This window comes from Pipra filicauda, unplaced genomic scaffold, assembly GCF_003945595.2.
Source record: "Pipra filicauda isolate LSUMZ 115617 unplaced genomic scaffold, ASM394559v2 scaffold219_size1829416_pilon, whole genome shotgun sequence".
Taxonomy (NCBI): Eukaryota; Metazoa; Chordata; class Aves; order Passeriformes; family Pipridae; genus Pipra; species Pipra filicauda.
The window spans coordinates 88,353-104,766 of record NW_024104331.1 but is presented as its reverse complement, the minus strand read 5'-3'; the positions used below and the strand labels follow the sequence as shown (position 1 = coordinate 104,766).

Here is a 16,414-nt window from a genome sequence, read left to right as displayed (position 1 = left end):
CGTTCCCTCTTTGATCCCATTTTGAGAGGCGAAACCCCTTGGTTGTTGGATCCTCCTCGAGGAAAACACCCCGCTCTCCTTGCTCCCAGCTTTTCTCTCTCCTCGCTAAACTCGAGCGAGGGGTGTTGATAATTTGGATTATGCAGCTAAGTGGCTGGAGCGTGGCTGGCTGTCTCCTCCCCTTCCTGAGCTTCGGCCCTAGCCAGCTCGGCTCTGGAATGACAGGCATTCCTGCGTGAAGGGAGCTGGCACGGACACCTATTTATGAGCCTGGAGTGCCCGGCCATGGGGTCCGGGGAGAGCCGGAGCCGTGCCGGACCGTCGGACACCGGAGCCGTGGCCTGAGCGCCGGGAGCCGCCTGGCTCGCCGGGCTCCTTCCCAGCCCACGGCGTGGATTTATCGTTTTAAAGGATTGAAGCGCTCCCAGGGTAGAGTTTTCCTCTCTCGCTCTCTCTTTCTCCCCTCCCGCCTCTTCCCCGGGAGCTGCTCAGGACAGGATCCCATGGGGCAGCCGCACTTCTCCAGACCGGTCAATCCAGCTGCTCCCGGTGAGTAATGGAGGGAATTCGGGGCTGCGGCGGGGCAGGAGCGCAGGTGAAACGGAGGAGTTGGGAGCAGTGGAATGCGGGGCTTGTGTAACCTGTGCCCGGCTGGGGAGAGAAACCAGAGAGAAATAACTCCGTTTCCTGCCTTCCTCCTGCTCGTGGCACATGCAACATGTTCCCCTGATCCTCAGGCAGACTCTGGGACGCTGTTTTTAGGGACAGCCTCTGCCTGGCATGGATTTAGGGATACCACCTTTGCAAAGCACTTGGACAGCAGTAAAATTCACCTGTGTGGGGCAGGAGCCAGCCCTGATAGTGATCCCGGACCAAAGGCACCCGGAGTTGCCTCCTTGGGCGTGATGTCACCCAGTTTTGGGGGCAGCTGTAGCAGCTTTTTGGGGGAGAAGGGCTTGGCAACCATCTCCCTGCTTGTTTTCCCTCTGCACTGTGAGGTATCTCGGTAACAGACAGCCTGGAGCAAACACAAGTGTGTTAAGCCCTGGAAGCAGCTCCACTTCCCGGACACAGTGTTATTCCAGGGCTGTCGTGGGTGCTGTTCCCGGCACTGGCAGTGAGGAGACCTTCCCATCCTGCTGTTCCCATTTCTCTCATCCCCACTTGCTGTCACCTGGCTGGGCTGAGTCGTTCACTCTCACATCTGTAATGTGGGATAATCTGATTTTTTTTAGAGAAACACTCAGCATTGGCACAAAGCTCCCCCAGATAGACATTATATTTCTTCATTCTTTTTAACTTCTATAACTTTGAACCTACCTGGTATTTTCAGGGCTCAGATGAAACCAGTGACTCTCTTCTCCCCAACAGTCTTGTTCAAGAGCTGCTAAAAATAAAGTGATAGAGAGACAGAGTGGAAGGGAGAAGTAAAACTTCAGTTGTCTTCACTGTACTGTCAGTGCAGATTAACAGCATCTTCTCCTTGGATTTATTCAGTTAGAAGCCAGCCTGGCCAGTCTTGGGCTTTTCTCTCATCAAGCACCAGTAACAGTGGTAATTTCCAGGGGAGTGGGCTCTTGGGGTAATGACTGTGCTTTGCCAGCAGACCTGGTGTTTTCTCAACTGGTCATTTGCTCTCTGAAGTCTTTTTTTTCGTGGCACAGCTCCCACAGTTCCTACTGATTAAATGGTGAACGTGAGGACGTGGTTCTTGCATTAACTGTGGCAGGATGCTGTTAAAAAGAGTCCTCTGAAGATTATGGTGATTAGATAAGTACAAAACACAGGGAAGCTGAGGGCTGGGACTGTTTGGGGCTGTTTTGTGACCACAGCCTTTTATTGCTTTAAGGTCAGGATTCACGTCTTCCCTGGACCATTCAGGAAATGCACATCAAGTTTTTAAAGCTGTTATAGGAAGCTTAGAAACATTTACCCCAAGTGCTTTTTGGATACTTTAACAGCATCTCCTTCAAAAGAGCCTTTGTTTGCTTTTTGAGTTGTAACTGTTTGCTTGGAAGCTTTTGGGATTCTCAGCTGCTCTGCTGGACACAACAGAGGGGGAAAGGAGGGAGCTGGGCTGTTCTCCAGGCTGTGCATCCACACTGTGTTGGCACAGGAGGGTTTATGGCTCAGGGGATGGTCCTGCTGTAGGTCCTGAGGTATTCCAGGTGCCCGAGGTGTGTAAGGAGCAGCCACATTCCCAGCAAAGCTTCCTGATGCACCTCCTGGGCTGGGGTGATAGCAGAACTCCAGGGAGGTGTGTTCCTTGGGGAAACAGGGGTGATTAAGCAGAGTCGTGTTCCTGAGGGAAATAAAGGTGATTAAGCAGAGATGCTTCCATGGCACTGAAGTGCCTCGTTTGCCCGAAGACAGAGATGCCCAGTGAGCTCCCTGTGAGCAGAAACTCCTGGGATTTATGGAAATCCTGCAGTAACTCCTGTGAGAAGAGGTGGATCAGGTTCTGGATGAACTGTGTCTTGCAGGTGGAAGGAGTCTGGCCCAGGCTCATGACTTACACACTGTGCAAGTCTGGCTACACAGGAAAACACAGATGTTTTCTCATTTCCTTTCTGAGGATGTCTCTTAATGGAGTTGGAATTCACCAGCTCTTACATCTCGGAAAAGGAGTGGGGCGAAGAGCCTGTTGTAGTGCAGGCAGGGTGAGACCCATCTTCTTTTGGAGTTAGACTTGGATGTCTGCAGAGATCTTTTGGGGAGAGAAGCAGCTCGTTCTCAGTCTTCTCCTAACAGCTCTGTTCTGCAGCCCTGTCCTGGGGCTCACAGATCTTTCATCCTTAAAGGATAGTACCATGTTCCTCATGAACACTGGAAATCAGTATTTTCCCTCCCAGGCATGTACCAATAGAATATGAATTGTCATCGTCTGGGATGCAATTCTTTGATTTACTCACAGCCTTTAGCCTTGCTTTTTTGGGGTCTGTAACTCAGATCTTGAAGGGAGTTTTCGCTTAAGTAATGGTGTTAAAAACAAAACAAAACTTCTCCGTAGCCAGGCTGGCTTTTGAGGGTGTGTGGCCTGAGTTAAAACAGCTTAAAACTCACCAGGACTAATTCTGCACTAGATCCAGGTTGGGTTTAATTCTCTAACACTGTGCATCAGAGGTGCATTTCATATATATTCAGTTATATTTCATATAACTGTTGCAGGTGTTTTCCACATGAGGGATGATCCTTAATGAAATGAATGCTTTCTGGTTATTCCTCTTGGTCCCTGAAGTCCCTGCTGTGCCTTTTTCCAGGCTGGCAGCACTTTGCTCTACAAAATGTTTTGTAGAGCAAAGCATCCCTGAAGATGGGGATTAATTCTTTGCTCATGTGGTGGCTTTTCCTCCCTGGACTGTGGCGTGACCATTAAGCCATGACATTTATGGGTGGGTGATCCCGCTGGGAGCTGCCTGGCGTGGTGTCCTGTGTGTGTGACCACGTGTGGTGTCTCTAATTGATCCCAGGGATCCTGGCTCTGCCGGTTTGACCCACTGAGAGCAAGTGGTGGAAGTGAAAGCTTCGCCTTCTTTAATGGGAATGGCAGCCCCAAGCCTGCCAGGAGCTTTGGGAACAGGTGACACATCACCACAGGCAGCGTGAGAGGCCAACTGTGGGTTTCCAGCTCCTTCCACTTGAAATGGTTTCTCTGGGAAACAAAACAACTCGACTGGGGTAGCTCAACACCACAAGGAGAAGAGCTTTTCTCCACCTGGAATTTAACAGCAAGATTTAAGCGTAAATGTGTCAGGAGGGAAGGGCTGGAAGGACCAGCTGGCCAAGCAAACCCATGGGGAATTGCCTCCCGAGCTGCTTGGCACTGCTGGTGCTTCCTGCCTTCTTGTGTGTCCAGGCTGTGCCAACTTTGTGACGTTTCCCAGGATTATTTCAGTCTAAACATTTTGGGTTAACACAAATGTGCTGTTTAAACAGCTCAAATTCACCTGCTTGTTTGGATGGAAGGGGATCAGGACAGTGTAAGTGTTTGGGAGGGTGGATCTGAAATGGCAGGAGGCAGCTGGGGAATTGCTCCATCCCTGGACCAGCTGGGTCCTGGGATCTGAGTGCTCCAGGACGTGCCCCCCAGGAGCCTGGAGCAACGTGTTGAATTTGCAGTGATATTTTATTCTGGATTTTTCCTCAGCCAGGGCTCTGCTGGAACATTAAGCACATCATGCTGGTGTCAGGGTGGGCTCTGTGGTGCTCTTCCTGCTCCAGGGTTGCTTTTCCAAAGTGTGTGCTGCTACTACTTCCAGAAAGGTTAAACAAGGTCGTGCTTTGGCATGGGGGTACCTTAGGGACCTGCTAGTTGGGAAGCTCTTGACCTTCTAATGAGGACACTCTGGCTTCACCCAGGCCTGTGTGACCTCATTTAACCTCTTCCACGTATTTAAAGCAGGTTTTCCAGCCTGGCACTACAGTGAGGGTGAGGCTGGTCTCTTGGGCACAGCGTTGGTGCTGAGAAGGGGCTGGGTTGGGCGAGGGCATCCTGATGCTTCCCACCCTTCCCTCAGAGTCCTGTTCCCCTTTTTTGGCCCCGTTTCTTTCCCCAGGCACTGCACTGTGGTTCCTTCCCGGGTTCCCAGGGCATGACTCGGATAAGGAGGAGTTTCCCCCTTGCATTGCAAAGCAGCTTAAGGACCCTCCTGTACCTTGTGGAGCAGAGCAGGAGGAGGCACAGCCTCAGCAAGGTGGATTCTCTGCCTTCACAGCCAAGAAACGTCCTCTCCGCACCATTCCCTGGAGGTTGGAGCTGGAAACAGGCGGTGAATGGAAGGGAAGGCCCTTTTTGGAGGGGATGTGAGCACTGTCTAACGTGAACAATGAGGTTATTTGAATACAGATCAGTAAATCTCACCTACAGCTGCCGACCCACCCGCTCATTAGCACTGAGTGTCACAATTGCTTCACAACAGACGGCTTTAAATGTCTATGTCCCTGTGTAATTAGGGATGGGAAAAAGGAAGAGTGCCGGGGAAGGGCAGGACAGGCTCTCCTGTCAGGAGAACAACTGGACAAAAGGAATCCCAGCGGGGATTGAGGAGGGAATCGCTTCCCTGGCATCCCGGGATGTTTAGTAACGTGTCGAGTTTTATTCTACACAGAGCAAAAGGATGGTTTGGGAAATGATTTGGGCGGTTTAATGCTCCGAAGGGGTACGTGGTGTGCCTGTCTCCCCCTCTTGCCTGGCTGTTGTTAGACAAACCAACAAACCAATTACAAACCAGCAAACTCGAGTGTTTTCGTGTTGTCCAGCACGGCAGGAGCCTCGGAGCAGTTGTAACACGGCCGAGGGAGCAGCGAGGCAGAGGAAAGAACCGAGTGATCGATGCGAAGGTCGTTGTGAAACCTCCCGTGTTCACCTGCGTGGTTGCAATTCTGGCAGTGAAACTCCACCCCGGGATGGTATTTGCTTTGACAGCCAGACCTGGGCCTGCAGGAGCTGCTGGAAGAGGTTCTGCCTGGAGTAAAAATCGCATGTGGGCTCTCCCCACCCTCCCTGCTCCGAGCTGCTCCCGCTCGGGGGGTATCGCGTGTCTCCCGCAGTTTCGGCTCATCCTTTCATGTCCCTGCTCCTCCCCGGCTGCTCCGAGGGGACCGTGGTGGGGGAATGCTGCTTGTTCTCCCTCTAATTGGAAATGGAGACATCCCAGCCTGCTGAGGGCTCTTCATTAATCCCTGGACCCGAGGGCTGAGTTTACTTTTAATAACTTCCTTTGCTTAGTGCAGTACTCTGACACCTTGGGTGGCAGCGGCACAGAAGTGACATTCCTCAGAGCAGGGAGGGGATGGATGTGAAGGGAGCGTGGTTTGACTGCCTTCAGCATTGTTCTGCTTGGAAAGGTGAGGGAAGTGCCTCTGATGGCACTTGGGATCCACGTTCAGCCCCCCCAGCCTGTGCCTGGCAAGCGCTCGTGCCTGCCTGGTGAAGTTTGGGAACGCTCCGTTGAACACAGTGAATACTGTTCGTTAAAATTACATGTACAACTCCAGGGCTAATGCTCTGGTCTCTGAAGAAAGTGCCTCCAAACATCCAGACAATTCCTCTGGGGTTTCTGGGAGCTGGAAATGCCTTTTTTTCTTTTTTTTTTTTTTTTTTTTTTTTTTTTTTTGCCCCCATTTCCAACTACCCACCCTCCCTCTGTCCCTGCAGAAAAATCACAGATCGTTGCTGACATTGTGTGTGTTATTTTCCACCCAATTTCTCTCCTGTTACGAAGCCAGGGTTGGGGTTTTTTTATTGTTTAAAAGCAGCTCAGATGCTGAATTTATCTTGCTTTTTCAAATAAATGTTGGCTGGCACCAGCTTCTGACCAGTTCAGAGTGAGGGACTTTCTGTTATGGGGCTGATTTAGACAAAAATACAACCAACAACCCAACACAAAATCCATCAACCCCCACGTGTGAAATCTGGAGTTCTGTGAGTGAGAGGAGAGACCTGTACAGAGCTGGCAGGGTCAGAAATTTTGGGTAGAGTCTGGAATGGCCATAGTTAGCTTTGGAAAGGGTTTGTCAGGCTGGTTAGCACAGTGGCACTTCCACGGCACTTCCATGCCCCTCCAGCCTCTCCACAGCCCAGAATGCTGGGCTGGCTTTCCTTCCTCCATCACTTCTCACATGATCGAGATCCTCCTGCTGAAATACTCTCTGGTTTCCCTCGGCTGTTCTTCTCTTCCCTATTTTTCAGTGATTTTTCCATTTCATGTGTGCTCAGACTGGAATATTGGGGTCTGTCTGTGTTGCAGCCTGTCCCCAGGCTCCTCATGAGCCCATGGCTGTGGCTCCCTGTGCTTGACCCTTCCTGGGATCTGAGATCTCCTGCTGGGAAGCGCTGCAGGGTTGCGGGTAGAACTCCCATCAAACAACTCATTTTTCTCCTGTTTGTTATTTTTTCCCTGCCCTGAACGTGCTCACCCCAGTGCTGACAGGAATCTGCTTTCTCACATCTGGGCCCAGATCCTCAGTGGATACTTGTAGGATACAGCAGATACATTACTAGCTCTTTGTCCTATGTGCAAAATGGCTTTCCCCTAAAATTCCTTTCCCAGTCTCTTGCCCTCAGGAGATGGGATTCTTGGCTGAACTTTCCACGTTACCTACGGGGCTTTGTCTGTTCTGCAGGCAGGTCCTACAGGCTTCTCTGCAGTTGACTGAAAGCTCTGTTGTTCTCCCAAGCTCCACAACGTCTGACTTGGAGGCTCCAAAACAAGATGCAGGGGTGCAGTTTGTACCAGGACACCCCAGCCTGCCGTGTGTGGTGTCGGGCAGGGCTGGGGGACGTCTCTTTTTTTCCATAGGATTTTTTCCACGGAGCTCTGCGATGGATCTCGCGTGTTCCTGCCTTTAGAAGGCGAGGGATTGTGGCTCTGTAAATCCTGCCATGAGCAGGCACCAGCTGGCTTCACTTAGCTTGTGTGCACTGATTTATTTTTTTGCAGGCAGTGCTGGATTGTGCTGATTGTAAGTGTTCCCTCATGTTCCATCAAATACCCCCAGAACAGCAACATCAGGATCGACAGTCCCCAGATTAGTGTTTTCGTGCTCTGGTTCTGCTTCAAAAGTGGTTTTCTTTGAGTTGGGTGTTGTGGCTTTTTCTTTTTTGTGTGTGTGTCCCTTCCCACCTCCGTGTCCTTCTTGTGTTGTTCTCCAGGGACTCCAGGGCAGTAGGTGGAGCGGGGGCCTGTATTGTGTCCCTTTCCTGTGGAGTTGTTGCTCTTGGCCAGCTTTGCTGCCCTTATTTATAGAGGGGAAAAATCCGAGAGGCTGAGTTGTAGCACATCCAGCTGCTGGAACGGGTCTGGTGATTCTTGGGGTGTGCAGACAGTTGTGAGTGTCAGCTTGGTGGGCTGGAAGGTGTTTGTGTTCGTGTCGTGATTTGTGTCCAGCCAAAGGGGTTTGTGTTTTGTGGGCAAAGCTGGGATGCTGCAAAATTGAACTAATCTGTGGCTGAGGGAGCTGGGGGGGCTCAGCCTGGAGAAAAGGAGGCTCAGGGGGGACCTTCTGGCTCTGCAACCCCCTGACAGGAGGGGGGAGCCAGGGAGGGTCGGGCTCTGCTCCCAGGGAACAAGGGACAGGAGGAGAGGGAACGGCCTCAGGCTGTGCCAGGGGAGGCTCAGGTTGGACATCAGGAGGAATTTCTTTACAGAAAGGGTTGTCAGGAACTGGCAGGGGCTGCCCAGGGAGGTGGTGGAGTCCCCATCCCTGGAGGTGTCCAAGGAAGGCCTGGCCGTGTCACTCAGTGCTCTGGGCTGGGGGGACAAGGTGGGCATCAGGCACAGGTTGGACTTGATCCTGGAGGTCTTTTCCAGCCTAAGTGATTCTGGAATTCTGTAATCCTTGTCTCGAGAAGCCCCTTATCAGTTTCCTTTTGCCCTGTTAACACTGGAAGCCCCTGTCACGTCTCTCTAAGCTGATGTGAGGGTTGCACGGAGCCGTGGATGGAGTTGTGCTCCTTTCTTTGCATGAACGTGCTCTGCTGTTTCCCAGTGTGGGGTGGGCTGGTGGGAGGTGGCAGCTGTTACCTGCAGCACAGAGATAATTCTTTACTTTTTTCCCTCTTTTTAATTCTTCCTTCTTTTCCTCCTCTCCCCTGCAGCCGAGGAGGTGGATCACACCCCGGGTGATGGCGGCATGGGGGTAGATGTTTTGGAATCGGGTGACACCACACCCCCTACGAAGAGGAAAAGCAAGTTCTCAAGCTTTGGCAAGATCTTCAAACCCTGGAAGTGGAGGAAAAAGAAAAGCAGCGACAAATTTAAGGAGACTTCAGAAGGTAAAGTAACGGGAGGGGGGCTGGGTGGGCATCCCTTCCTCCACAGAGAAACCTGCCACGAGCCATCTGGCCACTGAGAAGGGCTTGCTGTCACCAGCCTGGGTGCTGGCATGTGTCAGAACCAAAAGTGTGACTGTGGTGATGGGCTGGCACCTGCAATCTCTCCACAAACACCTTGCCATGGAGCTGTAGTTTCAGACAAATAAATTCCTTTCTTGCAAGGAGCCTCCCCAAGCAGCTGTGGGGAGGGAGGGTTTGCTCCACGATCACCAGTGTGGTGTGAAGTGCAGGCCTGAACGTGCAGTCCCTCCTCTTAATCCATGCAAAACCAGTGAAATTTGAAGCCCTTTTATTTCCTCCAGAGGATCCCTTAAAAAAAAAAAAAATAAATTATCATCTTGAACTTCTAGCTTGCCCTGTTTTCTGAGTGCCTTTTTTCAATTTAATATCAGTTTTAGAACGAAAGATTTCTATGCGAAAGCCAAGAGAGGAGCTGGTAAAAAGAGGGGTTCTGTTGGAAGAGCCTGAGCAGGGTGAGTCTGCAAACCAACTTCTCCTGTCTGTGTCTGTGTAGCTGATCTTCCTCTGGCCAAACCTCACCCTTGGGACACAAATTTAAGGGCTCTTTGCTGTGGTTCCTGTCTGTTTTACCCTTTTCAGTGCTTTCTCTGGTCTGATTTTCACACACTGATTTTCACAGCCTGCTCAGGGAGGAAGATGCTGCTGAGGAAGCTCACTGCCTGTCTTGGACACATTCCAGGGTGGGAAGGCTGTGCTGTGGCTCACTTCCCATCCTGTCCCTCCCTACCTGTCCTGCTCCAGATCCCTTGTCCTGTCCTGCCAACCTCTGCTGTCACTCACCAACTTCCAGCTGTTCCAATCACATTCCCAACGGCACTAGGGGAGAGGTGCTGACCCCGTGGCCCCAGCTGGGAAAAGAGTCAAAAATGAATGAATTCTGAGCTGCATTTCCTCCAAAAGATGCTTCATGGTGTGGTGTCATAGTCACCACTAAGCTTATTAAAGCTTGCCCTGCTTTAATCTAAGTCTAAGCAGTCTGATCCCCTTCTGTGTCATCCCTGCTGTCTCCGAGTTGGATCACGCTGCCAAAATAAGTTCTCAGATCACCACTGAGTCACCTGGCTGTGAGTTGGGTGGTGTGGGTTCACGGGAGGGGGCAGGAAGGTGAGGTGGGGTGGCAGCCCACCTGTCTGGGTGGGATCATGGTCCTTGGATTAGGGTGTAATTGCCCCTCAAGAGACACGCTGCAGAGGCAGCCCTGGCCTAGTGCAGATTTCATTCTAAGAAAGCTGTAAAGTGGGAAAGTGGAGGCGAAAAAGTGGTTTTCAGGCCAAACCACTGAAAGCAAACCTGAGAGAAAGACTCTTGACACAGCTTTGCTGTTATGCTGCCTCTACACCCACCCAAGGGTGTCAGTGCAGCGCTGGAGGAAGAGTTCACCGGGTACAGGAAGGTGTGAGGTCACAGGATGAAACTGGAAGAGACATCAAAGACTTTGGGCACCAAACTTCCAACTGGAGATGGCAGAGGAGAGCGAGATTGTCCACGCTGTAAGGGTGTAACAGAAGCCTGGCTTAGGGGTGGAATTATTTTCTTCTTTGAGTCATCTGCTCTGCTTTTAGAAGCAGAAGATGGGTGTAATGTGGCCAAAGTGCAAACCCCCAGCACGAGGGAGCAGTGGGTGCTGGCAGGAGGGGCAGATTAGAGGCGCATTATCTAAATCCCTCCTGGGAGTTTAAGGCACTTGGGCAGTCATAAGACGTGAGGGTGGGTTATTGTGTTTGCTTGCAGTTCTAAAAGCTGCTCTTACAAGGTCAGTTAATTTTCTTAGCGGGGTTAAAATGCTGGAAACCCTTTGAGATGAGGAAGTGAGGAGGGTAGGGAAGGAGGTGTGGTGGAGGTGAGGCTGGGAGAGGAGGCCTTGCTGCTCTCAGGGCTCAGGGTTGTGGGTACTGGGCTCAGAGTAAGGAAAAGGAGATGGCATTGGATCTCCTGACCTTGAAGGAGGCCACTGGAGCTGAAGTTAGGAGGGAGGTGGTGCGAGAAGCCATCGGGAGCTGAGAAGGGCAGGCAGGGTTGAGTGGTAAGGAAAGCTGGATCTTACTGTTCCTGCCTCCCTTGCTGAAAACTTTGGATAACCAGAAGCAGCTCAATAAAAACCTCTGGCTCATGCCTTGAGTTTCAGCCCTGTCTGAGGAGGAAACTCCCTCTTGCTGTCTGTGCTTCCTGCGTTTCAGGGAAGGGCAGTGAGCGGGCGAGGCAGCGCCGTCTGCCAGCTCCTCCCAGGAACCCAGGCTGCTGCTCATGGAAAAGAAATCCTGCAGAGCTTTTGGCTCCTTGGCAGCCTTGCTTTCAGCTTCTGAATCACACCAGGTTGGGGAAGGGGAGGTAATACTTGGGGGAGAGAGGAAAGGTAAAGAGGGCCATGGAATAAATGACCAAAAATCAGAGCAGCAGGGTGTGCTGGGGTCTGCAGTCTGGGGGGCCTTGATGCCACGCGCTGCAGTTGGTTCAGAGAGGGTAGACTGAAAGGATTTTTAATCAAATTGATGATGTATCCAAGTTTTCTTGAGTGGGAAAGCAATCAAAATGGGCAAGGTCCCATTAGAGTGAGTGCTGAAGTCTGATATTGGGAATAACATCATCAAGAGATTGTCCTGCCAGGGCAGTTGCAAAGAATGGTTGAGTATTTCCTCACGGGGTTTAAAATGCTCTCAAACTTACGGGCTGGAAAGTGGAACTTTTTCCAAAAGAGGTTTTGCTTCTGACCTTGGGAAACTCCATGCTAGAATCTGTGAAAGCAGAAATAGCCAAGGGGAGCTACATCAGATTCTGGAGCTGTATCATTACATCTGATTAAAACAAAGGTAAAGTGGGGAATTCTGCCTCGCTGCAGAATGTTTGGGGTCGAGCATTGGTTTTTGTGCCAAATTCAGAGTAGAAACAGAAGAAAAACAGAAGTGCTTCCAGTAACTTTAAGACTTTATCAAAATCTACTATTGCATGTGCAACAGATGCCCTGGCTCGTGTTGGAATCTGCTGCAGCAGGGAGTTGGTGGCCGCTCTGTGATGGTGGGTGGATACAAAAGCTGCTGGAGTATTTTGACTGCAGTTACAATTTCTTTGGGCTGTGGTACAGCACTGGGCACACCGGGAGGAAGGGCAGGACAGGAAGAAGAAAAACCTTTGATGGGATAATACAGAGCTGTGCAGTTGTTGACAATGAAATCAAGGGCTCCCAGCCCCAGCTGGGTGGTTGCTGTGCTCTCCTGTGTGGAAGGTGACTGAAGACCAGCTGCTTCAGAGAAGTTGGTGTGGCTCTCTGGTGGTTCAGTCAGCTCAGCCAGCTCTCCTCTCTCCTGCCTTCTGAGTGTTCTTGCTTCTCTCCCCTCCCATCCCCTTGCAGATGGTGAAGAGCCAGAGAAGCTGAACCCCCCTGCACTGAAGAATGGCCACACAGTCCCCATCAGTGGGCCCGGGGTCTGTGACCTGCCCAGCCAGGAGGAAGAGGCCACGAAGCCCTCCAGCCTTAGGAAGCCTGTTCCAGCAGAGGAACCAAAAAAGAGGCAGGGTAAGAAACCGGATACGTGCAAAATCGGGGTTTTAGGTCATCCCAGGACCAGTTTTGAATTCCCAACTGATCGTTTCCACTCTCCAGTCCCTTAAATTGAGCTGTCTCCCTTTGCAGGCTCCTCCAGCAGCCACCCTGGGCCCGAACTGGAACCACCTCAGGAGCCACATGTTCCCAGACAGCCTCTCCTCCCTCCAAAAAGACCTCCCTCCACCTCCCAGGAGGCAAACGAGGCACAGGCAAAGGACCCAACGCCCGCCAGCAGCTCTACAAGAACTGCCCCCTCCACCACAGCCCCCACTGCAGCAAAGACAGTCAATCCCACAGCTGCCCCTTCCCCAGCCCCCAGGACTCTGCTCCCCGCTCCTGCCAGTGCCAACACTACTGCTCCCACCAGTACAACCAGCACAGCTCCTGCCAAACAGCCTCCTGTCCCCCCACCCAAACCTGTCAACAGAAATAGCAACTCACTAATAGGTAAGTGACCCATGAGCTGATTTTTGTACCCGGGGATTCCTGGAGCCACTGCTCCAAGACTCTCTTCCCTTCATAAGGGAAGATTTTTAGTTCTATCATGAGTGTCTGACCGTTTTTCCTGGAAACAGTCCAGTTTGGACTTGGATCTGCCAATGTTTAGCCAGGACACACGTGTGCTGGGAACAGTGTAATTACTGGAGTCCTCTGCTGTGAGCCATCCAATCTGTTCCCAACAGCTACCTGCAGGAAGGAGTCCCTGCCTGCTTTTCCTCTGTCAGCTCTAAGGCAGTGTCTGAATGTTGATGCTTTGCTGAGGGCTGGGATTCAGCCAGGATTGGGGGATGGTGGATGAGATTTTGCTTTGCAAGCCTGTGGTCAGGGACAATTCCTGCTTTCAGCTGGTTTTGGGAAAGAAAAAAACCAACAAACTAACCCGAAAAACGCATATCACACCAAAAAATGTCTGTCATGGCTGTCACTGCAGGGCCACATGGTTTCCACTTAGTGCAGAGAGGCCAGGAGCTGGCAGGGATAATTCAGGCTTCCCTGGTTCTACTCAGGCACCTCCTCTAAGGTCTGTGGCTGGGATATTGCCATATTAGTCTTGCCCTTAAGTCTTGTCCCACGGATAAATCAGCTCAACTGTAATTTGAGCTGAATCTTCCCACTTAGAGAATTAAATGTCTTTATCTCTGTTACTTTTCTAAGCAGAAGATTTGGGAGAGAGTTTCTTAAAGCTCTTTTAGTCTCTGCTCTCTGTAGGAGTTCTGGGAGGTGTCTTAAAGATGCAACGTTGAGAGCTGGGATGACTTCCATGCAGTCTGTTTGTATCTCAGACAGTTCTGTCACAGACACCTCCTAATCTTTGGACACAGAGGAGGAGGGAGGCTCCTGGGAAGATCAGTCCCACAGGTTTGCACTGTTATCACAGAAACTGGAGGCGTTCCCCAGGTGTGGTTTGGGAGGCAGTGGTGGATGTGCAAGTTGCCATCTGAAGTAGCCTGAGCTCTCAGTGTGAGCTGATGGCTCTGCTCTGCTCGGGGCTCACCTTGCTCTGGCAGGTTTTGCAAGTGACCTTGATATGGTGTTAAACACTCCAGAGTGCCAGACCAGCTCGATTAGCCTGGCCATGCCCGAGCACTCCATGAAATACCTTCTTGTTTTCTTTAAGCTGCTTGCACACGCTGCAGATGGCATTTGAAATGCCCCAGTGCTAATTGCGGGAGGTACTTGTGGAACGAGAAGTGTGGCTGGAGACAGGAGTGTGTCCAACATCTGTTCAGAGCCATCCTGCTTTTTCCCAACAGCCACGGGGTGTGCAGGGGAAGGGAGGGGAGAGGAAAGGTCACCCCTTTGTCCTAAAATTCCTGACGATGCTCATTCTCGGAGCAGTTCTTGTGTCTGATGCAGCAGCTGAAAATAAGGCTCAGGGAAGCCTTCTGGGGAGTGGGAATTTATTCAGCAGCAGCTTGAACGAGCAAGCAGGGAACGGGGTGCTGTCCTGCTGTCCCAGAGCTTGGCAGCAGCCCCAGGGCATGTTTCAGGAGACACTGGAGCCCCCTGTGCTGGAGCTGAGGGCACTCGGTGTTTTGCACAATCTTGCCCTTAATCTACGGGGGGGGGGAAAAGTCTGAAAATGCTAAACATCCCAAAAATGTGCCCACCTCTCTCCAGCTATTCGGCCTTATCTCCGGGACCGCTCCTGCTCGCAGCACCCTCTCGCGGTGCCTGCGCTGCGGGTTCCTCCCGGCTCCGCGCTGGGCACACGGGTGTGTCACAACACGGGTGTGTCACAACATGCGTGTGTCACATCACCCGCTCCGGGGCAACGAGCAGCGAGTCTCACCCGCTTCAGGCAAAGCCTTTCCAAGCCCCAGGAGCCATGGATATGCGGATGTTAGAGGCTGCAAACTCCTAAGGGAAGAGCTGTCTTCACTGGTGCAGCTTCTTCCCTAGGAGTGGAGCGGGGTTTGAGGAACCTGAGGTTGCCCACTGCAGGCATTTCCTGGGTCTCCATTTCTCCCTCTCTCCTCCATCACACAGCAGATATGTAGGCTCAGGGCTTTCAGGTATTTTGGGAAGTTTTGCTAGTTATTTTGTAGTTTATTTGGGCATTAAGGAACAGAGTTCAGAGGGAGTAGGGTGGAATCTCATCCTGAGGAGCTGCTGGCCCAGCAGGGTGTTCTCAGGCTGGGTCTGATGGGTGAGTGGAAGTGGGAAGAGCACGCTGCTACCTGCAGCTCTGCTGACTTTTGCCTTTGAGCAAAAGGTAGGACTTTAGGACTTTTTGAGACTTCCCAAAAAGTTCTTTAATGTGCAGGGGGGCTGTTAACACAACTGGAGTCTAGGGTGTCCTGGATGTGTCAGATTCCTTTGTTGGTGTAAATACAGCCATAAAGTGCCCGCGTTCCTGGGCGAGCTCCCTGTGCTGTCACTTGAGGGCTGGTGCCATTCCTCTCTCTCCAGAGCAGCAGGATCTCTCCCAGCCTGCTTGTTTTTGGCTGCTCTCCCAAGTCTTACCTTTGCTGCAGGAAGGACAAACTAGAGCCTTGCAACCTGGTTATTTCTGGCACCGCGTTGCAGTAAAAAGCAGCAGAGTCTGCTCAGTCCTGGGCTCTGCCTTGCCGTGCTTCTTCCACACTGCTGAAGGGTATCTGGAAAATTCCCCGTTAAACACCGTGGCTTTTGTGGTTTTCATTTCCAGCTGAACTTTCCCAAGCAATGAACAGTGGTACCGCCTTGTCCAAGCCTTCCCCTCCTCTCCCCCCGAAGAGGGGCATCGTGCCCAACAGCACGTCAGAAGTTGTCCCCTCCAAGCCCCTCAACGACAGGACGGGGACGGCGACTCGCCCGGCGCCGATCCCGCTGCACATGAGCTCGGCTCACCCACCGCCCTCGCCCTCCCCACCCCTGCCCACACACGTGCCCCCCGAGCCCCCACGCATGCCCCTGCCCGCCCCTACCCCCACCCCGGACCCCCCGCACTCCCTGGACCTGCCCAGCGAGACCCCTCCTCCCCCGGAGGAGTTCAGGTCCGTGGAAGTGTTGAAGAGGACGGCGGAGCAAGGCTTTGGAGAACCCCACGTGCTGCCCCGCCTGCCCCAGATCCCGCTGCACATCCGCATCCAGCAGGCTCTGAACAGCCCCCTGCCCGTCACCCCCCCTCCCGAGGGGTCCCACAGGGCTCACTCCCTGCTCTTTGAGAACGATGGATTCGGGGATGACAATGGCACCCTGGGCAGGACGAGGTCCCTGCCCGTCACCATCGAGATGCTCAAAGTGTGAGTACCCCCGGACGTGTGCTGGCTCTGGCAGCTTCTGAGAGCCTGTGGTGGTGAGGAGGGCTCTGGGCAGGCCTGGTGTCTCTGCTGAAACCACTTTCTGTGTTGGCCAAATCTGTGTCTCAGCCTCTTAAGGGCCAGAACAACTTCCCGGCGAAATTACCCCTGGTTCTGGGATTTTACTGCTCACAAAGGGAAATGGGTTCCAGACTGCAAACACAGGCTGATGCCAGGAATCCAGGCCTGGCCTGTCTTTATTGCACCAAGACAAAACAAGGTCTTGGATTC

The 16,414-nt window shown here is 52.2% G+C and overlaps 1 protein-coding gene across 8 annotated transcripts in view; it reads left to right on the top strand.

Annotated features, from left to right (window-relative positions):
* Positions 1-16,414, top strand: part of PHACTR4 (phosphatase and actin regulator 4) — a 64,470-nt gene that overhangs the window by 41,583 nt on the left and 6,473 nt on the right. For 6 of the 8 annotated variants that reach the window (XM_027740327.2, XM_027740331.2, XM_039381246.1 and 3 more), the window contains 5 exons: positions 8,600-8,776; positions 9,229-9,309; positions 12,204-12,368; positions 12,486-12,845; positions 15,550-16,126. In XM_027740327.2, the coding sequence (XP_027596128.1) occupies positions 8,600-8,776; positions 9,229-9,309; positions 12,204-12,368; positions 12,486-12,845; positions 15,550-16,126 (1,360 nt within the window). Of the gene's footprint in view, positions 1-42; positions 550-8,599; positions 8,777-9,228; positions 9,310-12,203; positions 12,369-12,485; positions 12,846-15,549; positions 16,127-16,414 lie in introns of those variants that run through there. The other 2 variants (XM_027740326.2, XM_039381248.1) reach the window with 2 other exon arrangements.